This window comes from Microcaecilia unicolor, chromosome 2, assembly GCF_901765095.1.
Source record: "Microcaecilia unicolor chromosome 2, aMicUni1.1, whole genome shotgun sequence".
Taxonomy (NCBI): Eukaryota; Metazoa; Chordata; class Amphibia; order Gymnophiona; family Siphonopidae; genus Microcaecilia; species Microcaecilia unicolor.
In genome coordinates this window covers 576,220,181-576,247,247 of record NC_044032.1, presented here as the reverse complement: position 1 = coordinate 576,247,247, position 27,067 = coordinate 576,220,181, and the positions used below count along the sequence as shown (strand labels likewise).

At 45.5% G+C, this 27,067-nt stretch overlaps 1 protein-coding gene across 1 annotated transcript in view; it reads left to right on the top strand.

Annotated features, from left to right (window-relative positions):
• TRAPPC11 (trafficking protein particle complex 11) overlaps positions 1-27,067 on the top strand; it is a 179,683-nt gene that overhangs the window by 84,469 nt on the left and 68,147 nt on the right. Inside the window, exons 15-20 of the mRNA XM_030191512.1 lie at positions 4,061-4,206; positions 13,140-13,201; positions 13,301-13,433; positions 17,073-17,203; positions 21,423-21,578; positions 21,700-21,887. Coding sequence (XP_030047372.1) covers positions 4,061-4,206; positions 13,140-13,201; positions 13,301-13,433; positions 17,073-17,203; positions 21,423-21,578; positions 21,700-21,887 — 816 coding nt within the window. The remainder of the gene's footprint in view (positions 1-4,060; positions 4,207-13,139; positions 13,202-13,300; positions 13,434-17,072; positions 17,204-21,422; positions 21,579-21,699; positions 21,888-27,067) is intronic.

Here is a 27,067-nt window from a genome sequence, read left to right as displayed (position 1 = left end):
GTCATCTAGCGGTCCAACCGATTCTTTTGCCGGCTTCCTGCTTTTAATATACCTAAAAACATTTTTACTGTGTGTTTTTGCCTCCAGTACAATCTTTTTTTCAAAGTCCCTCTTTGCCTTCCTTATCAGTGCTTTGCATTTGACTTGACATTCCTTATGCTGTTTCTTATTATTTTAAGTCAGTTCCTTCTTCCATTTTCTGAAGGATTTTCTTTTAGCTCTAATAGCTTCCTTCACCTCACTTTTTAACCACGCCGGCTGTCGTTTGATCTTCCGTCAGTTTCAGAACTGTGAAATACAGTGTTCTCTTAACCACAAACTTGGAAGTCAAACTTGGGAGTCAAAAAGAAACCTCCTTCATTAGGCACGCTTAATCTTTAGATATCTATATAGAGAGAGATATCGATATATATCACAAATAGATTATTATAGCTCTTTGTATATAGGCATGCATCAGAACTTTACAATAGGTTACAACTCCTGCAGAATACTGCTATAAGACTGATGTTCAGATGTAGGAAATTTGATTCTGTTACCTCTTTGAGAGATCTGTGTTAGTTGTTGGTTGTTCGGGAATAAAATCCAAGATGTATAGCTTAAACCAATAAGCAAAAATATTCTAAAAAAATAAAAATCTAATTACCTTATCTGACAGCTATAAAACATTTTCCTACTTAAATTATTCACCTGACACTCCATTGTTAAGAACTTAAAATAAATCCAATAAAACTCCGGGAAGACATTTCATGATTAATTTGTTCCATCAGTCCTTAATGTAATAGACTTAGAAACATCCAATAAAATATTGTTAAAATATAACTGCTAAGTTGATAGAGTTTTATATATATGTATGTATATATATATATATATATATATATATATATATATATATATAACTTTGAATTTTTGTATGTTAGGAATTAGAAAGGGAGTATAGCTTTGGTTACTGGAATATTTCTGAGAAAAAATGACAGTTGTGCTACGGCTGTCATTTTTTCTCAGAAATATTCCAGTAACCAAAGCTATACTCCCTTTCTAATTCCTAACATACAAAAATTCAAAGTTTTATATTTATATATATATATAAACTCTGTTATATGTGTCACAAAACACCTAGCTACCCTGCGACCACTTAAGAGGGTCTATCAGCAGCACAGCTGAGGTCCGCCTGCACTTACCGCTTCTGCTCTACACTACCACCCTCTTCTCACCGACTGGGTCCCAACTGCCTCTGGGTGAGTTTCCTGCTCTCAGATTATCCCCCAGTGATTTCTAGGTTACTGGTAGCCACACTCCCATTGCTAGATGGCTGAAGGACACTATCACGTTAGCTTATTTGCTTGCGGGCTCATTCTATGAGGTGTACAGCGACATCCTGGGTAGAAACTACCTTATTATCTCTGGGGGATATTTGAAAGGCAGCGATGTGGTCAACACTGCATATCTTTGCCAAGCACTTATAGGGATGAATGTTGTGGCGCACTCTGGAAGCCAGTTTTGGGGCTTTGATCCTTTACATAATGGAATAAGAGATTAGGTCTTGCCTATTCATTTTCTTTCCATTAGTCCTTCCCACTATTCCAGAGGCCTGGTCGAGGTTTCTGAGATGTTTAGTTGGTGCAAAGTAATGGGTCAGATATCGGCTGCTACCTTGCATGGTGCTTCCTGCATATCTCTTGTTTTCTACATTGCCATAGGTGAGTTGTCCACACATTTGCTCGCATGGTTAACGTTAGATTAGCGAGTTGTTTAAGGTTGTTGTGTTTATTCTGAGTTTCTCCTTACTGCTTGTCTACGTAAATACTGAGGTGCTGGACTGGATACCAAGAGAGATATGTCTCGGCTCAGTTTTCAGTTCTCTATCTCCACCTGCTGGTTGATGGACACAACTAGGGCCATTGATAGACAAAGCCAGCCTGGGGAAATAATATTAAGGGCTCCGGCCGCTGCACACCCCTCCCCCGCATCCTCTGCTTGCTTGGAGTCATTGAATGGCAGACAGCAGTGATGGAGAGACACTGCTCTGCTGGCCATGGGTGGTTCTTCCTGCTGTGTCCAGAGTATACAGAAACAGGAAGTTACTTGACAGGAGGCAGGAAAAGGGACCCATGACCAGCATATCAGTGTCTCTTTATCTTTGCTGCCTGCCATTCAATGACACCAAGCAAGTAGATGATTTGGGGGTGGGGGTGGGGGATAGGGGTTTGGAAGTGAGGGAAAGACCCTGGATTCAGCCCCCCCCCCCCCCCCCCCCCCCCCGGAAGCTGGCCAAGAGGAATCTTGCCCCCCTCCTACTGCCTTTCTAGAGGTTTCTAAGCTCTTGAGAGAGTAGACCTAGTAGGCTCCCTCATGGGTGACATCACCACTTGTGTGGCTTTAGTCATTCTTCTTGTCTGTGGGGAATCCAGATATGTCCAGGTACATAACTTAATTTTAAATGTGAACTAATCAGTTTTGCCAACAACTTTTGGCTCTAATAGAAAATATGGAGAGGACATTGTTATAACATATAAAATAACAGAGATAATTTATGGGAATACTTTTGGGTTCTAAAGGGTGTGAATGTATCTTCCCTAACCTAAAAGAGGGTCTGCTATTGACAAGACAGTTGGAGAATGTTGAAGAGAGTGAGTACTATATGGATGTGGGAATCAGAAAAAGTGTTGTATATCAAGTGTATGTGACAACAATTAAATTTGTGAATTTGGATGCATTTGCACCAGGGTTGACAAGAACTACCATATATGTGAATTTAACTGTAAAAATGAGAAAAAGACTTGGCCGCTTTAGTTGAAAAGACTAAGGACTTTGAGATCCTGAAAAAGGCAGCTAATGTGAGATAGCAACTTTTTTTTAACAACTATTTAATCAACACATTTCATGATTCTAAATGTGATTCACTGAGCTTTATTAACAACTTTGTTTTCATATGAAAATATGGAAGAGAAGGCTTATAAATGTAGCAAGTATCATCCATGGGAGTATATTCCTCATTATAGAGTTGTGAAAGTATATGCACGCATCTTAAGAGATAACATTGGGGATGAGGGAGAAGCAGCACAGAGGAGGCTGCAAGTATGGCGTGAGAGGTACATAGTTTGCATGCAGTAGAGGTACTACATACAAATATATGTAATTTATATACATTATGGCTATCGTGAAAACCCAAATGGGGTTTTTTTCTTCCCAGGTTGAATTTAAGAACCACTGAACTAAAGTAATTAAAAAATGCTCATATATCTGGATCCTTAAGTTGCACAATGTAGACCAAGGCCACTTCTGGAGCCATTTCTAACAAAGAAAATCAGTAATTTGTTCGTGACTAAGTTATTTAAATTGGGTTTCTGTAGACAATGGTAGAAAGACTGCTTAAGACTCTTCTCTGAAGATACCGTATCCTCCTTTGCATGCCACTGTGAAAATTTCTTATGCCTTGGGCCCTCTAAAAGAAGCCTGCCTTCTTTTGGCTTCCTCCCTCCTTTTGGAATTCCCTCCTTGCTCCTTTTCATCTAGAATGCTCCTATCCTAAGTTTAAAACACTTCTCAAGACCCATCTTTTTGAAAAGGCCTTCTCTATCCACTTAGGCCCAGACTCCTCTTGTGGAATCCACTAGCCCTCTGGTCTATCATCTGTTTACCTGTCTTCTCTCTATTCTCCTGTCCTCTCTCTCTTCTCTTTTTCCCTGTCCTATCAGATTTTGATGTTCCTTTTCTATTTTCTCATTGTATTTTTTTGTACATTGCTTTGCTTTCTACATGATGAAAGGCGATTGATTAATCCCAATAAATAAAATCATTCTAAGAGCAATGAAAATGAGAGGAATAAACTCCCAAGGTTTCAGTAATCCTGTATTTTATGTGTGGTGTCTTCTAAACAAGAGTTTTAAAGCCAAAATGCAGTTTCAAATAGAAAACTGCGGGTAAGAACATAGCAGACTAAATAAACCCTTGTGTTCTCCTATTTCACAGAACTTATCCTTTTTTTTTGTTTGATTTGTTTCAGTTTTATCTTTTTCCAGTTTAATTAGAATACAACTTTTGTCTTGATTTTCTGCTGCAGACTGTTAGATTATGTAATGTGTGACTACCGCAGTGAGCGCTGGTGGACTCTCCTTACATCTATACTTGCCACAGCTCTCAAATGTTCCTATCTCATGGCGCATCTGAAAGATTACATGACTTATTCCCTTGAGCTACTGGGACGGGGTATCCTTTAAAGAAAAGCCTGTGTTTTATCTTCCAAATGGCTCTTAAGACTTTCCTTTTTTAAAGACAAATTTGAGCAAGATTGTAAAAATAGGTGTACAGTTTTTAATATATAATATTACGAAGTATTGTAATTCTCCTATTCCATATCATCATGCTGATCAATCCATAGACTGGTGGGTTGTGTCCATCTACCAGCAGGTGGAGATAGAGAGCAAACTTTTGCCTCCCTATATGTGGTCATGTGCTGCCGGAAACTCCTCAGTATGTTCTCTATCACAGCAGGTGGTGGTCACACACAGCAGCAGCTCTGGCTAGGCCTCCAAGCCTAATGTTTAGGTTTTGTTGAGTGCCTGGGGTTGAGGGCTCTTCTTGAGCAAGTGCAAACCTGGTGGCGCCAGGTCCCTCCTTTTCTCCCCCCTCCCGCTGGCTCCGTTAAAAAAAAAAAAAAAAATTTTGAACGTCCTTAAAGGCGTTTATTTCGACGTTTATTTAAACGTTTATTGCAGCTACTCACTGGGACACCAGGTCGTTACAGCTCGGAGCGGAAAGCAGGTAATTTTTACCTTTTTATAGCGGGCAGGGGGTTCCCCGATTGATCTCCACGTGGCCTATGGCGTCGGAGGGCGAGGGCGCAAAGAGTCGCTCCCCGGATCGCTTGGGCGCTTCTAGAGGGGATGCGGGGGTCTTAAAGTCTGATTCGCCCTTGTTGGGTGACAGTTTCGTGACCGATGAGTGTCCAGGTCCTTCCTCCGGTGTGGCGGTTTTTCCCGCCATAAACGCCCATCCCCCGCTGCTCGCCTCCGCCATCTTGGCCGGCCACGCGGCTCGGACGGCTTCTTCTTGGGCCGCCCTTGAGGTGGGAGACATTAATGCCATGAATGCCCTTAATTTGGGTGACGGCACAAAAGCGGCTAAAGTTAAGCGCTGTTCTTCCCGCGCAGCTCCTTCGCGGAGTGTCGCGCCGGACGCCATCTTGGATGCGCAGCATGTCTCTCCCCCGCTCTTGCGAGCGCCTGTTGAGGGTGCGTCTAGGGCTGTAGCCCAGGCTGCGGAAGTGCACAGTCTGGGGGGTTTCTCCCCCGAGTTTGTTTTGCTGCTGCATCAGGCCTTCCTTATGCAAAACGCTGCCCCTGCTCCCTCGTCTGGTAAAGAGGTTGAGGCCCCCGGAGGTAAACGCCCTCGGGTTGATTCCCAGGCCTTGGAGGACTTTGTCTCCTCCGATGTAGATGAGGGCAGCATATCTGAGTTCTCCCAACGGTCCTTTGCGGATTCCTTGGAGGAGACGGATCCCCGCTCGGATGGAGCGGATGACCCCTCTGCAGCGCGGCTCTTTAGCTCAGAGGATTTGCCCAACCTGTTAGTGCAGGCCATGGGCATTTTGAAGATTTCCTCTCCGGAGGACGTCTCTCCCTCAGCCCCTGTTGGCTCTGCCATTATGCTGGGGACGAAGCGCCCGCCTAGAACCTTCCACGTGCATGATGCCATGCACACCTTAATTTCGGCTCAATGGGATATCCCGGAAGCGAGCCTTAAAGTGGCTAGGGCTATGTCCCGCCTCTATCCTTTGCCTGAAAGTGAACGTGAGGCCTATCTGTGGCCTACCGTGGATTCTTTAATCACTGCGGTGACTAAGAAAATGGCGTTGCCGGTGGAAGGTGGCACGGCCCTAAAGGACGCCCAAGACAGAAGATTGGAGGCTGCCTTAAGGTTGTCCTTTGAGGCGGCTGCTTTAAGTTCGCAGGCCTCAGTTTGCGGCTCCTATGTGGCCAGGGCGTGCCTGACTATGGTGCAGCGGGCTTCCCCCTCGGATCATTCCTTGAGGGCTGATTGGCCGGTCCTGGAATCGGGCTTAGCCTATTTGGCAGACTTGCTGTATGATGTCTTGAGGGCCTCAGCTAAAGGCATGGCTCAGACAATCTCTGCGCGGCGGTGGCTTTGGCTGAAGCATTGGTCTGCTGACCACGCCTCTAAATCCCGCCTGGCTAGATTGCCTTTTAAAGGCAAGCTGCTCTTTGGGGTCGAGCTGGACAAAATCGTGACCGATCTCGGCACGTCTAAGGGCAAGAAGTTACCAGAGGTCAGGGCTCGGGCTAGTACTCGCCCCGGTACCTCCAGAGGACGGTTTCAGGAAGCCCGTCGGTACCGCCCGGGCAGGTCGGGCTCCTCTGCCCCCTCTTCCTTCAAGAGGAACTTCTCCCCCAAGCAGCATTCCTTTCGCAGAGACCGCCGTCCCGGAGGTGCTCCCTCCGGTCCTCCCCCAGGGTCTCGTACCCAATGACGGGGCCTTGGTCCACGCCCCAGTGCAGATTGGAGGACGGCTGTCCTCGTTTCTGGGCGAGTGGACCACAATAACTTCAGACGCTTGGGTGCTGGAAGTCATCAGAGACGGCTACAAGCTAGAGTTCTGCCGACCCTTAAGAGACGGGTTTGTACTCTCTCCCTGCAAGTCTCCGGTCAAAGCTGTGGCAGTGCAGCAGACCTTGGACAACCTGATCCGCCTGGGTGCGGGCGTTCCGGTGCCAGAAAATCAGCTTGGCAAGGGGCGTTACTCCAATTTACTTTGTGGTACCAAAGAAAGGAGGTTCTGTACGGCCTATCCTCGACCTCAAAGGGGTCAATCGGGCCTTCAAAGTTCGGCACTTTCGCATGGAGACTCTCCGCTCTGTTATAGCGGCAGTGACGGCAGGGGAGTACCTGGCATCCTTGGACATCAAGGAAGCGTACTTGCATATTCCCATCTGGCCTCCTCATCAACGCTTTCTGCGTTTTGCAGTCCTGGGCCGACACTTCCAGTTCAGAGCCCTCCCGTTCGGGTTGGCTACTGCTCCGCGGACCTTCTCCAAAGTAATGGTGGTCATCGCGGCCTTCCTGAGGAAGGAAGGAGTACAAGTCCATCCTTATCTGGACGACTGGTTGATCCGAGCCCCCTCTTATGCAGAGTGCGGCAAAGCTGTGAACCGGGTGGTTGATCTTTTGAGCTCCCTGGGGTGGTCATCAACTGGGAGAAAAGCCAGCTGCGCCCAACTCAGTCCCTGGAGTATCTGGGAGTTCGATTCGACACCCAAGTGGGCAGAGTGTTCCTGCCAGACAATCGGATTGTCAAGCTTCAGGCTCAGGTGGACCAGTTCCTAGTAGCCTCTCCTCTTCGGGCTTGGGACTATGTGCAGCTGTTGGGCTCTATGACGGCCACGATGGATGTAGTGCCCTGGGCCAGGGCTCATATGAGACCACTACAACACTCTCTGCTGCAGCGCTGGACTCCGATGTCGGAGGATTATGCTGTGCGCCTTCCCTTGGACCCAGCAGTGCGCAAGGCGCTGAGCTGGTGGACGCAGACAGACAAGTTGTCTGCAGGAATGCCTCTGGTGACCCCGGAGTGGATTGTCGTCACGACGGACGCCTCTTTGTCGGGCTGGGGAGCCCACTGCTTGGGAAGGACAGCGCAGGGGCTCTGGTCTCCTGCAGAGGCAAAGTGGTCTATCAACCTCCTGGAACTCAGAGCCATTCGGTTGGCGCTTTTGGAGTTCATCCCGGTACTGGCGTTGAAGCCAGTACGGGTCCTGTCGGACAATGCCACGGCTGTGGCCTATGTCAACCGCCAGGGAGGTACCAAGAGCGCCCCTCTAGCCAAGGAGGCCATGAATTTATGCCAGTGGGCGGAAGCGAACCTGGAACAGCTGTCAGCGGCCCACATTGCCGGAGTCATGAATGTCAAGGCGGACTTTCTCAGTCGCCATACCTTGGAGCCCGGAGAGTGGCAGCTATCTGCTCAGGCGTTCTTGGACATCACGAAGCGCTGGGGCCAGCCGAGCCTAGATCTGATGGCGTCATCGGCCAATTGCCAAGTGCCGCACTTTTTCAGCAGAGGACGGGACCCTCGATCCTTGGGAGTAGATGCTCTTCTCCAACAGTGGCCGACACAAGAGCTTCTCTATGTGTTCCCGCCCTGGCCCATGTTGGGCAGGGTGCTAGACCGGGTGGCAAAGCATCCAGGCCGGATAATCCTGGTGGGTCCGGATTGGCCCAGACGTCCCTGGTATGCGGACTTGATCAGGTTCTCAGTCGACGATCCTCTGCGGCTGCCAGTGGAGCAGGGCCTGTTACATCAGGGTCCCGTGGTGATGGAGGATCCCTCTCCCTTTGGTCTTACGGCCTGGCTATTGAGCGGCAGCGTCTGAGAAAGAAGGGTTTCTCAGACAAGGTCATCGCCACTATGCTGAGAGCGAGGAAGCGCTCTACTTCTACGGCTTACGCCAGGGTTTGGCGTACCTTTGCAGCGTGGTGTGAAGCGGGCTCACTTTCTCCCTTCACTGCTCCAATTTCTTCAGTGTTGGCGTTCCTGCAAGAAGGTCTGGAGAAAGGCCTGTCGCTCAGTTCCCTTAAAGTCCAAGGTAGCGGCTCTGGCTTGCTTCAGGGGCCGCCTGAAGGGTGCTTCCCTGGCTTCGCAGCCAGATGTGGTGCGCTTTCTCAAGGGAGTTAATCACCTGCGCCCTCCTCTGCACTCAGTGGTGCCTGCGTGGAATCTCAACCTGGTACTAAGAGCCTTGCAGAAGCCGCCTTTTGAACCCTTGTCGAGGGCATCTCTGAAAGACCTGACGTTGAAAGCAGTCTTTTTGGTGGCTATCACTTCAGCCAGAAGAGTTTCCGAGCTCCAGGCACTCTCATGTCGAGAGCCTTTTCTGCAGTTCACTGAGGCAGGAGTGACTATTCGCACAGTGCCTTCCTTCCTGCCCAAGATTGTTTCTCGCTTCCATGTGAATCAGCAGCTCTGTCTCCCTTCCTTTCGTAGGGAGGACTACCCAGAGGAATTCTCTGCTCTCAAATATCTGGATGTGAGACGAGTTATCATCAGATACTTGGAAGTGACCAATGATTTCCGGAAATCGGATCATCTGTTTGTCCTGTTTGCAGGTCCTCGTAAGGGTCTGCAGGCTGCTAAGCCTACAGTGGCAAGATGGGTCAAGGAAGCCATTGCAGCGGCTTATGTGGCCGCGGGGAAGGTGCCGCCTATCCAGCTGAAGGCTCACTCCACTAGAGCTCAGGCGGCCTCGATGGCAGAGGCCGGGTCCGTCTCCTTGGCAGAGATATGCAAGGCGGCAACTTGGGCATCGGCCCATACATTCTCCAAGCATTACCGCTTGACTGTGGCTGCTCGGGCGGAGGCCCGGTTTGGAGCTTCAGTGTTGAGGTCAGGGATTTCAATGTCCCGCCCTGGGTGAGTACTGCTTCGGTACATCCCACCAGTCTATGGATTGATCAACATGATGATATGGAAGGTAAAATTATGTATCATACCTGATAATTTTCTTTCCATTAATCATAGCTGATCAATCCATAGTCCCTCCCAGATATCTGTACTGTTTATATTCTGGTTGAATTTTAGGTTCAAGTTTAGTCTTCAGTTACTTCAGGAGGACTTCGTGTTCAAGTTTTTTCACTTGGATTCTTCAAGAGTTGATACGAGTTTGTGTTACAGTGAGCTGCTGCATTCCTCTCCCCTCCGTTTTACGGGGCTGGATTGAGACTTAAATTCTGCCGGCACTCCCTCCCGCTTCGTGCGGAGGGCAGCTTTGTACCCCTCCCGCTTCGGCGGTGTTAGGGTCAGTCAGCTCCTCCCGCGGTTGCGGTTGCAGGATAAGCCAGATCCCCCCGCATCGGCGGGGTGGTGTCCCTCCCCCGCTCCGCGGGGATGAGCTGGACGGATTCCCCTCCCCCACTTGTGTGGGGATGAGCTGGGTTAATTCCCCTCCCCCGTTTCGGTGGTGGTGAGCTGGGCAGAGTGTCCCTTTGTGGGTGTAATTCTCTAAGTGCTGAGTCCTGCGGATGAAGCTTTGATATCGACATACTGAGGAGTTTCCGGCAGCACATGACCACATATAGGGAGGCAAAAGTTTGCTCTCTATCTCCACCTGCTGGTAGATGGACACAACCCACCAGTCTATGGATTGATCAGCTATGATTAATGGAAAGAAAATTATCAGGTATGATACATAATTTTACCTTATGTAGGATTTATATTTATATGATCCGCTTGGAATGTAGTGGAGTACAAGAATTGTATGACATAACTTTTTTTTATTTTTTTTTTATTGTTGTTTATGCAGTAATTCCCAGACATTTGAAACAAGGAAAATAGCTGACATTAGTAAAGAACAAAACTTGATTATGCTTTATTTTTTTAATTACAGTGATTAAGGTATTTAAATAGAAAATAGCACTTCCTAAAATTGCTTTGCCTCTGGACTGACCTATTGGCTCAGTAAAAGTTCTGCACACCGCTATCTTGAAGACCTGGGTTTTATTCCTGGGTCAGAACTGTACCCCAGGTTAACTGGGACTGATTTGATGTACAGGTATAGACACAGTATTCACAGCTTCTAGAGGCAGTCTTGGTACCTGGTGGCAGGACTTAGGTGTCCACATAGCTGGGTTTCAGACAGAGCTGCAGCTTGTGACCCATGGCCAAGGATTGTAAATGCAGTGATGTAGCTGCGTTGGTAAGGGGATATAAAATGGGAGTTTGATGGTGATACTTCTTCAAACAGCTGTAAATTACCATATCCTGTCTCTGTTTTAATTTTGTCAGTGATGAGTAGCCTTTAGAGATCATAGATCTGAACAGTGGAATGAGCTGGGCCACTGGGGCCATGGTCCTACCAACTTTGGCCCTTTACAACAGGAGAAACTAGGGAGCTTAGGGATTAGACATAGAGGTTGTTTGCCCCCACCAACCACACAAGTGTACTGCTGCCCTGTTCTGTGCCAGTAGGGAAAAAAGTTGGATAAATTTGACTCCGTACATTTGTAAACATGAACTAAAATTTTAAAACAAAGTTGTTTTTCTTGTCTTCATAAATCTCATTTTTAAAGGCGAGGCAGTTTTTTTCAGTTGCTTAAATACATATCACTAAGGGCGCAGGGGAGTCTCTTCAGCTATCACGTAGTTTAATTTTAGCTTTGTCAAAAAAGTATATAGGAGTACTGTCTTCCGAGCCTAAACTACACATGAAATTCAATTTCTAACTCTTTAAATATTTTAAAAGGGGCTTCAGAAGTTAACAACTTTGAAAAGGATCAAAGGACTTTCCTAAGGAATAGCTTCTTTAGTATGTCCAGACCTATAGAGTTTTCTCAAAGTTGTAAATGTCTCCTGTCCCCTTTAAAAAAAAAAAGGTTTTTGAACAATTTAAAAGTTTAAAGATTTAGAAAGTGAATATCCAAACCTGTCTCTTCCTGTGGTCTAATCCAGTTTTTTTGTATTAATTTTAGTTTTGAAAATGTCTCTCATGCTTCCATTGACAGACTTGGTTTTGTTGTGCTAGTGGGTCTGTAGCAGAGTAAATAGAGCTGATCCTATAAAATACTGGGAGACAAAGCAGCCTGCTCATGTCTCTGTTTTGTAATGCTGATGATAGCACAGGAGACATTCCAAACTGTAAAAATTTGTTTGGATGATTGTTTACTTTTAGGGAAGCCTCACTGAAAATTTCCTTCTCCCTCCTTCCTTCCCCCTATTGGAGGGTAAAAGTGCTCATGCAGTTCACAGGGCAGGTACTTTTTTACCCATGTGCCAAAAAGGAGTAAAAGTCTGTATGTTGCTTTTATTTAGAACTAGTAAAAAAAGGCCCGTTTCGTAAACAAATGAAACGGGCGCTAGCAAGGCTATAGAGAGAGTGAGAGTGTGTATATGTATGTGTGTCTGTGTGACACAGAGAAAGTGTGTGTGTGTCTCTGTGTGAAAGAAGAGTGTGCACAGGTAGGGTGAAAATGAAGAGACAGCAGTGAAATTTTACATAGGACAGCTGAACCATTTGAGGCGTGTTTGTGTGTCTGTGTGAGAGAGTGTGTATATGTGTGTGGGTGCCTGTGTGTGTGAGATAGAGACAGTGTAAGTGTGTGTGTGTGCGTCTGTGTGAAAGAGAGTGTGAAAGGGTAGGGTCAAAATGAAGAGACAGCATTATAATTGTACATAGCACAGCACAAACATTTGAGGCAGTTATTGCCTTATCTCCCCTGCCGCCCCCTCCATACCCAACAATTCGTTCCTTGTCTTCCATCCCTTCTGTGTCCCGTGTGTATATGTGTGAGAGAGAGAGAGAGGGGTGCTAGCAGTCCCTGTGATAGTGGCAGGTCAGTTGCTCATTATATCCAGTTAAGAGTGAGAGTGTGTGTGTGTATGTGCTGTTTTTTTCCCTTCCCTCATATGCCCTCCGTGTCCGTTGTTTGTGTGGAGAGCAGAGATCTATATGGTCCTTTTAGCGTTGCTGTTGACGTTGCTTAGCAACTGTGTGCTGCTGGTTTTCATTGTTCCGCGATGTGTCTTATGTCACGTTCCGTCGCTTAGTAACGGGTTTGCGATGCGATTGGTTGTGTCATTGGTCCGCCCTCGACGTCATGACGTTTTATGCGGGGGGCGGGGCCAACACTCATGGGCGAATTCCTGGTTTCACCACCATGCATTTAGAACTTTGGGACTTGTGGAAGCTTCAGAACGTTGGAGGTGTGTTTTATATAGAGAGATGTTTCACATAGATTTTTCTATGGGTACATTGAAGCTGGTGCCCCTTCCCCAGACAAATTTTTAAATGGTAACCCTATATTGGTGGTACAGTGTACTCATGGGCTTCAAGCTCTGTGGTTTCTCTGAATATTTTTTTTATATTTGAGTCTCTTGTTACAAGGGCACCATCTTTCATCTTCTGCTGCTGCTGCTACAAAGTATCCATATTACTCTTCCTGCACAAATTTTTTTCTCCCATAGTCCGTTGATACTAATCTTCTCACAGAGGATAACATTGTGATTCTTAACTTGTGAGATTTGTTAGGATTCATTTTAACAGCACATGCAACCTGTATCAGAAAAGGAATTAAGGTAGTTTATGGTCTGTTCTCATTGTAAATCAGTTTAGTATCCTTCATTTTTCTATAAGCATCCACTCTGACAGGCGATCAGAAATCTCGAATAGAAAAGAACCTGATAAAAGTCTTAATGGTAAGTTGAATGTGTTTGAATACATGCAGACATTTAAGGAAATAAAATGCTTTGCAGTATCTTAATGTCTTATGCTTCCTTGTGCATGCATACATGCAGAATGAGAGTCCTGATCCGGAACCAGGCTGTGATGCTTCGGTAGTGAAAACTGCACAGAAACTCTGGGCTGATCGTGTGTCGTTGGCAGGCAACAACATCTTCACAATAGAAGTGCAGGATTTTGTACCGTTTGGTAAGGAATAAAAGCTTTAAAGCTCAAAACCCACAATATAGCTTACTTATGTATTGTAGAAGACTGCATGCTTAACGGAAGAGTACCTATTTATAAGTAGTTCAAGTTTGTTTTCCCATTAAAGTAAAAAAAAAAAAGAAGAGACTTGTAAATGATGTATTTTGATGCAACCTCACTGGGTACTGTTGTACCAGTTCTCAAAAAGAAAGTAGCATAATAAACCTAGGATTAAGTAACCACAGAGATTGCATTGACTTTACTGTTGAAAAATAACAGGTGTAGTTTTGAAAATGCAAAACAGCATGTGTTTGTCCTTCCCCTGTCCTAACCCTGCTTGGGGAAATGTAAGTTAAAGTAACATAGTAACATAGTAGATGACGGCAGAAAAAGACCTGCACGGTCCATCCAGTCTGCCCAACAAGATAACTCATATTTGCTGCTTTTTGTGTATACCCTACTTTGATTTGTACCTGTGCTCTTCAGGGCACAGACCGTATAAGTCTGCCCAGCACTATCCTCACCTCCCAACCACCGGCTCTGGCACAGACTGTATAAGTCGGCCCAGCACTATCCCCGCCTCCCAACCACCAGCCCCGCCGCCAACCACTGGCTCTGGCACAGACTGTATAAGTCGGCCCAGCACTATCCCCGCCTCCCAACCACCGGCTCTGGCACAGACCGTATAAGTCTGCCCAGCACTATCCCCGCCTCCCAACCACCGGCTCTGGCACAGACCATATAAGTCTGCCCAGCACTATCCTCACCTCCCAACCACCAGCCCTGCCTCCCAACCACCGGCTCTGGCACAGATCGTACAAGTCTGTCCAGCACTATCCCAGTACATGTCTGTCCAGTACATGCTTTGTGGAATATTTGTCCCACATAAAGAGTGGGCAGTGTTCCGATAGCCCTTTACTTATGTAAGTAACCATTTATATGGATGGATGGCATTTTGAAATTTATCCTTGTAAAATGTTTCCATACAAATGAGCCTGAGTTACTGGGAGTGGAAATCACTGTTCTGCTGCTGCATCTCTTTGTATGGGTATGCTCAGTGGGACAAGGGATTGCATATAAACCCTGTTGTCTTCCTCTTGTGCTTGTCTGTAAGCAGCAATGGTACTGCTGGATATATCAAGGATGAATTTCAAACTTCCCGCATATCTGGAAAGTCCTTGGCCAATTTTTTACCTACAGACTTCATACCAGTTTTCAAGTGAAAGTATATAGATTGGTTCACTTTGAAAATTGCCTAGAGGAAAAGTAGCTGCAGGGCAAAAGATACCATCATTTTAGTTCTCTGTGTAATTACTTCACGTTATCCCCTTCTGGACCCCAGCCTTTACTGGACTTGTGTAATGGGGGGCAATGAATCACTAGATATCCCCAAGACCTCAGTCAAATATTTCTTGACCATATCCACAGGAGCAATCAATAGAGACCTGGGAAAATTGAACAGTCTCAAGTTGTCTCCTAATTTGATTTTCCAGGTATTCCAATCGACAATATTTAAAATTCTTATCCTTAACTGAGGCTGAACCCAAAGATTCCAGGGACTGAATTTTAGTCTCTAAAGAATCTAACTCAGAGGACTGCTGGGAAGAAGCCTGTGCCCGGAAAAGGGCTGCTTCAGACAAAACTTTAATATCTTTAGTGTTTTCCAGTGCCAGCGTTTGTAAAGAGGAGTGCATGTCGAATGCAAGATCCCACAGTGACTCCAATGTCACAACGGCTGGTTTAAAAAAAAAAGAACACGATGAAATAGCAGAAGTAAGCAAGCTTGTGACCTGGGAGAGATTACGCAGTTTGTAAAGGCAAAATTCGAGCAGCAGATTGCAGCAACTCTTGACCAGGGTCCAAGCTTCTAGGTGCTGAGGACAAGTGCCTTCTCTGTACACCTGGTTCTTCAGCCACAAAGGCGCCAGGGACAGGACCATCCAAAGCTCTACTACTACCTGTCTGCAGGGGAGCCACCCACTTGACAGGGCTCAAGGAAGCCCCATCTCTGCTGCTGACTGATGCCAATGTGCTGGCACTGACAGAAGGGGGAAGAAGTCTGCTCGGGACCAGTTAAAATGCTGAATCTGTCAAACGTCGCTTGCTTCAGTGCTGCAGCAGTAATGGGAAACCTTTGCACCTTCCTTCTCGCTCATCTTCAAAATGGGCTGGGAGATGCTCAGAGCTACTGTAGGTAGGACCAGCCACTATGGGGCCATCTTGAATCCCCCCATTTATTTTATCTTAATATGCTGTGCACCGTTGGGTACCATGCGAATAGATTCCCACACCAGACTGGATTTGCATTGTTTTATAGGCTAGCATACATGCCTACTCCTCGTTAGCCATGTGGTTCAAACCCTTGTAGCTTTTTACGTTGGCTCCTGTGTGTGCTAAACAGGATATACTCAGTGTTACCCACAATACTTTCAATAACACCAACTAGTGACATTCATGTCCAGCAGCCACTAACACAGAACTGCACCTAGAATGAAATTACTAATGAGCTGTATCACATATAAATGTATACATATCATTTTATTAATATGAAACTGGATTAAGCAAATTGCATTACATTTCAAGATATGTTAAGCCTAAGATGGACATGGGGGAAGCCACTGCTTTCCCTGGGATTGGTAGCATGGAATGTTGCTATTATTTGGGTTTCTGTGAGGTACTTGTGACCTGGATTGGCCACTGTTGGAAGCAGGATACTGGGATAGATGGACCATTGGTCTGACCCAGTATGGCTATTCTTATGTAAATTTACCTCAAGTAATATAATCAAATTTGTCCCAGGGTGCTGACAAGCTAATGTGGCTGCTGATGTCTCAGCCCCCTGACTTCCCACATGTGAAATGAAGGAGCTCCTATCCCTTTACCTTCCAACACCCCAAATACATTCTTACGCCCTCCAAATACCTTCACTTAGGTGCAAAAACGAACTCCTTTCACTTCTGCACTTTTGCAGTGCTGTTGACAATAGTAACAAATGATCTGAAGGTTTAAGGGGCCCTTTTACTAAGCTATGTAGGCACCTACACGTGCCCAGCACACGTCAGTTTTGAGTTACTGCCCAGCTACCACATGGCCCTTGTGGTAATTTCATTTTTGACGTTCGACCACTATACGCGCCGATGCAGCAAAAACCGGGCGGTAATCGTCATTCTCCGAGGACAAGCAGGCTGCTTGTTCTCACGACTGGGTTGACGTCCACGGCAGCCCCTCAAACCGGAGTAAAAATCTCGCGGGAGGTCCCGCATGCAGGGCACGCCCACCGCGCATGCGCGGCCGTCTTCCCGCCCGTGCGCGACCGTTCCCGCTCAGTTTTTTGATTTCCGCGCTGGAGAGACGGGGGTTAGGCAGTAGAAAAATAGAGGAGTCAGAGACAAAGGTTTAGTGTACCAACTCACAGTCCTGGCTGTTTGCTAATGTAGTGTTTGGCTTTAGGTCATAGTGTGTAAGAAATACTGTGAAGCACACTAGAGTACCTCATTCCAGCAGGGCAGGGATCTGCCAGAGCTGTATGTTTCAAATGTCAGGCTTCTGCAAAGAAAGATTTACAGAAAGCAGTGGTTTAACAATACCTAATGTATCCTTGTGCACTGAAATGTAACTAGGATATTCTGTGCTTATTTTCAGTGCAATGCAAGGCAAAGTTTCTCTCTCCAAGCTTCCATGTTGACGTTCCAGTTCAATTCAGTGTGTATCTGAAAGCTGATTGTCCACATCCAATCAGATTTTCCAAGCTTTGTGTTGGCTTTAATAATCAGGTAATAACACTTTTCATCTTGCACCTAACGTTAGTATGTGGAAGAGTAGCATAATGGTTAATGCAGTGGCCTGAGAACTAGGGGAACTGGGTTTGATTCCCTCTGCAGCTCCTTGAGACTCGGGGCATGAAACTTAATCCAAATTAAGTACTTGTATATGATATGTAAACCACTTTGATTATAACCACAAAAAGGTGGTAGATCAAGTTCCAGCCAGATCCAGGTATATGATCAGTCTCTTTTATTTTTTTTTAAATTCAGTTTATTTTTACTTCAGTATGTTTTATGAGCTTTTTACACTTTAATTCTTCAGGTAAGTAACCTTTGTTTTAACCACATAAAGATGAAAATTTTGTGTCTGCTTGAATTTGTCATGCTTTTATCTCTATATTTTTCTTTCTTTTATTCAAGCCTGTCTGGGCTAGCTAGGTCACAGAGCCAGAACCCAAGCCCCTACCCACACCTACACATCTGTATTTTCTTAAACACTAGCCTGGGCAACCACAAAAAGTTAACTACAAACAAAATAATCTTATCACGTTAGCAGCTGTTTATTCTTACAAAATTAGCAGCATAGCAGAAACTAGTTTCTTAGCAGGAATAAGCAGTATAGTTTTTTTGTCCATATTGTTGCTCTCTTCACAAACTCTGTGAGGGCCTAGTCTAGGTCGACCAAATAGTAATAGTGGGTCGTAATGCTTCCTGCTGACCACATGTTTGAAGACTGCTTAAGGAGTTGTTTCCAAAAGGTAGCCACTTTTGGACAGGACCAAAACATACACGCCAGCGTTGCTCCTTCTGCTCCACACTTCATACAAGCCCCATCAGGGGACAGGCCCAAATAGAATGCCTGTCTTGGCAGAATGTTATAGTCAGTGCTTTCTCATTTCATATATATTTAAAAACAAATACATATAAATGTATACATATCATTTCATTAATATGAAACTGGATTAAGCAAATTGCATTACATTTCAAGATATGTTAAGCCTATCCTCTTCCTAAGCTTCTTCCTCTATAACATTAGCAAAATTCGTCCGTTCCTCTCTGAGCACACCACCCGAACTCTCATCCACTCTCTCATTACCTCTCGCCTTGACTACTGCAACCTACTCATCACTGGCCTCCCACTTAGCCATCTATCCCCCCTTCAGTCCATTCAGAACTTTGCTGCACGTCTTATCTTCCGCCTGGACCGATATACTCATATCACCCCTCTCCTCAAGTCACTTCACTGGCATCCGATAAGGTACCGCATACAGTTCAAGCTTCTCCTACTAACCTACAAATGCACTCGATCAGCAGCCCCTCCCTACCTCTCTACCCTCATCTCCCCTTACGTTCCTACCCGTAACCTCCGCTCTCAAGACAAATCCCTCCTTTCAGTACCCTTCACTACCGCCAATTCCAGGCTCCACCCTTTCTGCCTCACCTCATGCTTGGAACAAACTCCCTGAGCCTATACGCCATGCCCCCTCCCTGCCCATCTTCAAATCCTTGCTCAAAGCCCACCTCTTCAATGTCGCCTTCGGCACCTAACCACTATACCTCTATTCAGGAAATCTAGGCTGCCCAACTTGACATTTCATCCTTTAGATTGTAAGCTCCTTTGAGCAGGGACTGTCCTTCTTTATTAAACTGTACAGCGCTGCGTAACCCGAGTAGCGCTCTAGAAATGTTAAGTAGTAGTAGTAAGATGGACATGGGGGAAGCCACTGCTTGCCCTGGGATTGGTAGCATGGAATGTTGCTATTATTTGGGTTTCTGTGAGGTACTTGTGACCTGGATTGGCCACTGTTGGAAGCAGGATACTGGGATAGATGGACCATTGGTCTGACCCAGTATGGCTATTCTTATGTAAATTTACCTCAAGTAATATAATCAAATTTGTCCCAGGGTGCTGACAAGCTAATGTGGCTGCTGATGTCTCAGCCCCCTGACTTCCCACATGTGAAATGAAGGAGCTCCTATCCCTTTACCTTCCAACACCCCAAATACATTCTTACTCCCTCCAAATACCTTCACTTAGGTGCAAAAACGAACTCCTTTCACTTCTGCCCTTTTGCAGTGCTGTTGACAATAGTAACAAATGATCTAAAGGTTTAAGGGGCCCTTTTTCTAGCTATGTAGGCACCTATGCGTGCCCAGCACACGTCAATTTTGAGTTACTGCCCAGCTACCACATGGCCCTTGTGGTAATTTCATTTTTGACGTTCGATCGCTATACGCGCCGATGCGGCAAAAACCGGGCGGTAATAATCATTCTAGCGCATAGATGATTTCCGTGTAAATCCTTCCTGCTAAGTCAATGGCTGGCAGTAAAGTGTCAGACCCAAAATGGATGTGCACCAATTTTTATTTTGCCGCACATCCATTTTCAGCAAAAATTTTAAAAAGGCCTTTTTTACAGGCATGCTGAAAAATGGATCTGCGCGCGCCCAAAACACGCGCGTACACTAGCACAGCCATTTTTCAGAGTACCTTAGTAAAAGGGCCCCTAAATAATGTACTTGTACAGAAAAACTAATAAAAGAAAAATATAGTAAGAATAATATAACTTAACAAGCATTATATCAGCATAGGTTCTCAAATCAAAAAAAATAATCTAATGTATAATGAAAGCAGTTTGAAGGGTTGTGGAGTCAAGCGGAAGCCCTCTGTGAGGGCCTAGTCTAGGTCGACCAAATAGTAATAGCGGGTCGTAATGCCATCCTGCTTGACCACATGTGTGAAGACTGCTTAAGGAGTTGTTTCCAAAGGGTAGCTACTTTCGGACAGGACCAAAACATATGCGCCAGTGTTGCTCCTTCCGCTCCACACTTCATACAAGCCCCATCAGGGGACAGGCCCATATAGAATGCCCGTCTTGGCGGAATGTGCATACGCAGAACAAAACAATATTGTAATTCCCAGTGTGCTGTTATCATGGAAGTTTTACATAATGTCAATACATGCTCTTTAAATATTGTTTTCGACACTGTAATGGCCAAATCCTGACTCCACGCTGTTGAATATGCCGCAAACTCCAACTCTGTATCAAATGATCAGTCAACCACACCAAGGGTAAGATGCTCCGAAAGAACCCTTTATTCAGACCCAACACGGTCCGTGTTTCGGCTAGAACAGCCTTCTTCAGGGGTCAATGTATTGGTGTTCAGTAATGTATTGATTGATGGAGCATTTAAATATCTTGACAAACTTTTTGTGTAACGTGCTGCTGGAACAAACGCAAAAATTGAAAACTACTTTTCAATATCTATTTTAATCACTATGGTGTCTGATTCAGATATGTAGGATTGAGTAGATGCAATGTGGAATACCATCTCTTTGCTGATGATGTCAAACAGGCATCAACTATAAGAAGAAGAAAAAAAGCGGCAGAAGTGACCAACTTTTAGTGCCTTTCCGCAAGAAGTACCAATCTGGGAATTAGCATATAAACTCAGATTTAATCTGGTTAAGTTTGACCTATTCTGCAGCTTCTCTGGTTTGAACTCCATCTAGAGAGGTGATTATGAACTTGGCCATTTGGTTAGTTGCCTTGCTAATAGTGCAATAACAAATAATTAGCTTCATACATATTCATCATTTAAGGCCATGCCTTGAAAATGAGGATCTGATGACTATTCTGTTTAATTGTGGAAAGATTAGACTACAGCAACTCATCACAGGGTTTCCCATCAGTCTGACTTAAATGTCTGCAACTTCTGCAAAACACAATTGCAAAACTGGTGGTTGAAAAAAAAAATTGTATTTATGAGCATCAGGTGCCTTTGTTCATCTGTCCAAAGATAGCAAGCTGGTCTATCTCGTGACTATGTTCTGTCAAGATTAGTAAGGTCATTGCAGCACGAATTGCTGGAAGTTCATCCCTCCAGCTGTTAAGTTGGCAGCAAAAAAACGTTGTTTGGACACTCATGGATTTCATTTGAAAATTGTTTTTTTTCCCCTTTATTTAGAGAGATGGGTGATGGTTGATGACAATCAGTTTTTTTCCAATACATCCTATTCAGTTGTTTAGCAACAGTATATAGCAGAAAATTATCTAATTTTAAGATCTGATTTTCATAGATATTGTCATGCTGTTATTGGCATATTGTATTGCTGATTTTTTTCAAGTAACTAATATACTGACATTTTTTACCTATTTCTTTATGCGCTTTAAAAAGATATAATAAAATTGTACAAATATAATTTGTATTTTGTGTATCCTTTGCAGGAATACAATCAGTTCTGCATCGTGGAGGAAGCCTATCAGTCAGGTGATATTCTGGAGCAATCCTCACAGGGAACAGTGTGCCTGGTTCCTGGAAAAACTAGAAAATTCACATTTAAATTTGTTGCTAAAACTGAGGATGTAGGAAAGAAAATAGAGGTTAGTTTATTCTAGGTTTTAGAAGTGTGCATATTTTTTGGCTCACAAAGAACAGATTGTGAGTACCAGTTTTTTGGTGTATGAGCATAGAAATTTACACACTTCATCCCGGCTTTTTCAGATTACCTCAGTGGATCTTGTTCTGGGCAGTGAAACTGGCAGGTGTATGATTCTAAATTGGCGTGGAGGTGGTGGAGATGCAGCATCTCCTCAAGAGGCATTACAAGCTGCCCGTTCCTTCAAACGAAGACCAAAGCTTCCTGAAAATGAGGTTTGCTGGGACAGCGTAACAATACAAGCAAGTACTATGTAAGCAGAGACTTAAGAAAATATTTATTTTAGTATTGTAGCTGTATTAAAGCATTGCCAAATATTTTGATGCATGTGTAAGGGGGGAAATAGATATAAAAAAGAGGAAAGTCTGTCAAATTTTATTTGATGTTTTTCATTATAAGGCCTGGGAGCCATCTGTGACTACCATTTAACCCTAAATGCAGCCCTTAGGCTCTTCCTCAACTGTCGAACTACTATTTGTTTTCTTTTGGCACTGTACCACTCTCAGTGAAACTGAGGTGCACAATGCCCAGCTATTCGTGCCAAACTAGAAGAACTCAAGAGTACAGGTGCTGAATGACACTGTAAGAAAATGAAACAGCTGTTGTGGAGGTAGGGCCAGCAGCAAGCTTCTGGAAGAGATTTTGTTTTTTTGTTGTTTTTTTTGTTGGGGGGGGGGGGGGGGGTAAGTAACAAATTTAGAGGAAAGCTGGCTTCGACAGATTGGTGAGAGACTGACTGGTAGGAGAGCTAGGTGGAGGTTGAAACTGTTTGGAATGGGGGTTGGGAGAGAGCATGTATTTATTTGGAAAAGAGTGTCTAGAGCAGTGGTTCCCAAACCTGGTCCTGAATACCCACAATGAATATTCATGAGAGAGGTTTGCATGCAGAGCAGGTAGTGCTTGCAGATCTCTCTAATGAATGTTCATTGTGGGTATCCTGAAAACCTGACTGGCTGGACTGCCTCCAGGACCAGGTTTAGGAGAACCACTGGTCCAGAGGAAAGGAATTGAGGAGAGAGCAACTGTCGGGGGAAAGATTTTGATTGTTACATAATTGCTCTGAATGTGCCTGAATAACCAGGCTGACAACGTCATCAGAAGCTCTGTTCCTCTGCTTGGCCAATGATGCCAGCTGTGATCTTTTTTTACTAAAGTTTCCTGCTTGGAAAATGGTTCCATGGATGAAGAATTTCAAGTTTTAGTCCCAGACTAATGATTTCATGTAAATTTACAAAGGGCCTTCCACTGCTAATAGCAATCGTTTTCCGCCACCAGCAGCATCAAAAACAATGAGTGATGTCTGCTGAGAGGGTGTTCTCATACCATTGTTATTTTGTTGGTAGTGCACGTTCTCAAAACCTCCATTTTTTAAAAATAAACCCATATATTCCACTGCATTTGGTTCAGCCAACGCATCTGGACCCTCATAAACATCAGTCAAAACTTTTACCAAATAAAATACTTCTCTAGGTTTATTCAATGCATTCCTTATCCAATTTCCATAGAAATTACTTCTCCCTTTATCACAAAGCCACAGGTACACTTGCAATCGTATTTTATAACTTTCTAAATCCTCATCAGTATTACCAGGCTTCCTCCATTTCCTCTTACATTGTCTGAATTCTTACCTCAACTGAAGAACTTCTACCTCAAAAATCCACTGTGTAAATAACTCATGAATCAAATGTACTGTAAAAATGTCACAAAAAATTATTAGAAGCTATAATAGAGGGAAAATCATAAATCCCAAAAGATTCTCTTTAATCCCAACAGGGAACCGCTCTCATGAGCTTTAATCATTGCACATATCTAGGTAGGTCTCAAAAAATAATTTTGTTCATAACATTGAAGGAAGAAAACTAAGTAGCAAAAAACCACAAATTTAAATAAACAAAAACTCAACTGTTACAGAAGGTCTACATAAATGACCCTTCCCAGGTGGCTACAATTATTGGTTTCTAATGGAGCTTCAAAAAAAGCAACAGCAGAAAACAACTTCTGAACTTTGAGATAAAAACTACCGTTACAAAAAAACGGGTGCTACGACGCTACCATTCTTATAAAATTGCAATACTAGTCTTTTTACTATCAATATTCATATGTAGCTAGAAAATCCAAACCCAAAACTTAACCTGTTCACAGGAAAAACAAAGGGGGTCTTTTACTAAGGCGAGCTAACGTTTTTAGCATGCGCTAAACTCTAGAGATGCCAATGTATTCTGAATCTCTAGAGTTTAGCATGCGCCTATTTTTAGCGTGCGATAAAAATGCTAGCGCGCCTTAGTAAAAGACCCCCAAAGTCACTTAACTTTAGATTAAATTTCAAAACACTGCAGATACAATACTTAATTCAGCCATTAAATCCAATGTATATCCACTTTAGCACAGGATCCAATATTTCTGCGTGGTCATAGCCCCACCCCAGTGTTTCCTCACAAATTTGACAGCTGTAAATGGGACCTCCTCAACCTGTGATACCTGATTCTAGCCTTAAAGTGACCAAGGTGTCACGACTATGGCCGTGACCACCCTCATACTTACCCTGTTTCAGGGAGTCAGTGGCTGTGCTGGCTTCTGCTGGTCTCTGTGTCTGTCTCTGTCTTAGTTTCTCTCTGGCTCTGTGTGCTGATTGCCCTACTGAATCTCACCTGTGTGGGCTTTGCCTCTTCCAAGATGGCTGCCGCCTCTTCGTCTCTGCCAGTATCCAAGATGGCTCCCGCTGTTACTTTCTATGGGATGCCTGCTCTGAGTGTCAAGCCTCTGTTTGGTTGCAAGGCGATTGCTGCACCTGTGGCTCTGGTCTGGATGGGCTTTATTAGTCACCTGAAGACTACAGTCCTGGCCTTTGCATTGCCATTCCCTCCGCAGTGCCTTAGGTCCCGAGGTTAGTGTGCTGTTAGCACCGTTTTGCTTTCCTTGTTATTTGTTCTGTGGGTCTCCTACCCTTCTGTGGGTTTTCAGCCCTTCGGTGTTTATTGCTTGTGGGTTTCCAGCCCTTCTGTGTTTGTAGCCTGTGCCTAGCTCTGCTAGTTCTCTGTGTTTGTTTCCAGTGCATGGTTAGTTAGGTTCTTTGTGTTTGTTTCCAGTGCATGATTAGTTAGTGCTAGTTCTCTGTGTTTGCTCCTAGTGTTAGACTAGCCAGCTTAGGCACCGTCTGTTTGTTAGCTTGCGTTCAGCTTTCCTAGTTCTCTGAGTTTGCTCTGTGTTTGTTCCTAGTGTTAGATTAGCCAGCTTAGCTCCGTCTGGTTTGTAGCCTGTGCCTAGCTCTGCTAGCTCTCTGTGTTTGTTCCTAGTGTTAGATTAGCCAGCTTAGCTCCGTCTGGTTTGTAGCCTGTGCCTAGCTCTGCTAGTTCTCTGTGTTTGTTTCCTGTGTATGACTTGTTAGCTTGGGCACAGCTTTGTGGTTAGCTGGTGTATAGCTTTACTAAGTCCCCTGAGTTTGCTCTGTGCATGTTTCCAGTGTATGACTTGTTAGCTTGGGCACAGCTTTGATGTTAGCTGGTGTATAGCTTTACTAAGTCTCCTGAGTTTGTTCTGTGTATGTTTCCAGTGCATGACTTGTTAGCTTGGGCACAGCTTTGTTGTTAGCTGGTTTATAGCTGTTCTAGTCTCCTGAGTTTTGCTCTGTGTATGTACCTGTGTATGACTGGTTGCCTGGGTATAGCTTTCCTACTAGCTTGTACAGTTGACTATGTCTTCTTGTGTTTAGCCTGCTGGGTTTCCGTGTGTGTTTCTTTTGCTTCTGGAGCTTCTGCCCTTGTTCTACCTGTTGCCAGTTCTCCTTGATACTGAGGCTCCAGCCGTAGTCTTGTTCCTTGTCCTGACCATTGCTTGGAATCTGCCTGCTGCCGGAACACGGACTTTCTCTGCCTTGCCTTCGCCTAGGTGCCAGGGGGCACCCCTGGACCTTCCTTCCTGTTGTTCCTGTAAGTCCTACCGGCTGCCAGAACCTGAGGGCTCAACCCGAGGGGGAGGCAGTCAAGTGTAGGTGAAGCCTAGGTCCAGGATGTTCCAGTTCCGTTCCAGTGTGTTCCAGTCCAGCGGGTTTCACTCCTGTATGTTCCTGTCCAGTGGGGCCACTCCAGTGTGTCCGGTCCAGCGGGCCCCACTCCAGTGCGCACCTGTCCGGTGCGTTCCAGTTCCGAGTGTTCCGGTGTAGAACTCCAGTCCGGAGTTCCGGTCCAGTTTTGTCTCCTCTCTACCTGGAGGGTGATTTTGCCTTAAAGGACTCACAAACCCCGCGCTCCCGGGGAAGAAGCCGGGAGGTATGCAAAGGACCTCGAGAGCGCGTCCCGCATGGGCGGGCACGCGACAGAATGCAAAGGCCATGAGTCCGGCAAGATCAGCCGTCCAGGTTGGCTACCTGTCCACAGCTTCGTTCCCTGTGGACAATCCAGGGCCCAGCACCAGTGCAGTTCCTGATTATGGTGTGGATTTCTACAACCCAATTTTTTCTCTGAACCCTGTTTTGACGCTCCATGATTACCGGGAAATACTTTTGTCTGATCCTGCCCTGAAGGATACTCCGGAAGCAGCAGCTGAAAGAAAGCGTCTCTGGTGGCGTCTGGTCCGCCATAGCCCAGTTTCTGACATGAATCCTGCTATCTCGCTCTGGGATTACCGCCTCAGACTTCTGGAGGAGCCAGCTCTGCGGGATACTCCGGAGGCTGAGGCCGAAAGAAGACGCCGGGGAATTCCTCCGCTCAGGCCCCCTCAGCAGAGCAGCCTGCGGTACCATAGCGGGTTAGTTCCTATTCAGGATTACAGTCCACCAGCGCTGAGTCCAGTCCGAGGAGGGTTTCAAGCAGAGCCTTCGAATCCTGTTCGAGTGAAGCCGCCAGCTAAGCTTCTGAGTTCAGCCCGAGGGACGGTTCTATGCAGGTCCATGAGGTCCGGCCAAGTGAGACGGCGTACCAAGCCTCTGATTCCAGTCCAAGAAGGGCCGACACCTAGGTCCCTGAATCCAGTCCAGGGGTGCTTCATACTGAGCCTCCGATTCCAGTTCAGGTAGCGCTCCCAGTCAAGCCTCTGAGTCCAGTCCGAGGGACGCTGCAAATTGAACCTCCGATTCCTGTTCGAGTGGCACAGCTGACCGAGCCTCCCGTCCTCCTTCAAGTGGCAAGCCCTTTGAAACCCCTGAGCCCAGTCCGAGGGATGCTTCTGACGGAGCCTCAGATTCCTATACAAGTGGCGCTCCAGGTCGAGCCTCCAGTCCTCGTTCAAGTGGCACGCCCTTTGAAGTCGCCGAGTCCAGTCCGAGGGAAGCCTTCGATGGAGTCTCCAAGGCCTATGCAAGTGGCACTCCGGGTCAAGTCTCCAGTTCTTGTCCAAGTGACCCGTCCAGTCCAGCCACTGAGTCCAGTGCGAGGGGGGCTTCTAATCAAGCCTCCGGTGCCAGTCCACAGGGTGGTTCAGGTGGCACCTCCGCTTCCA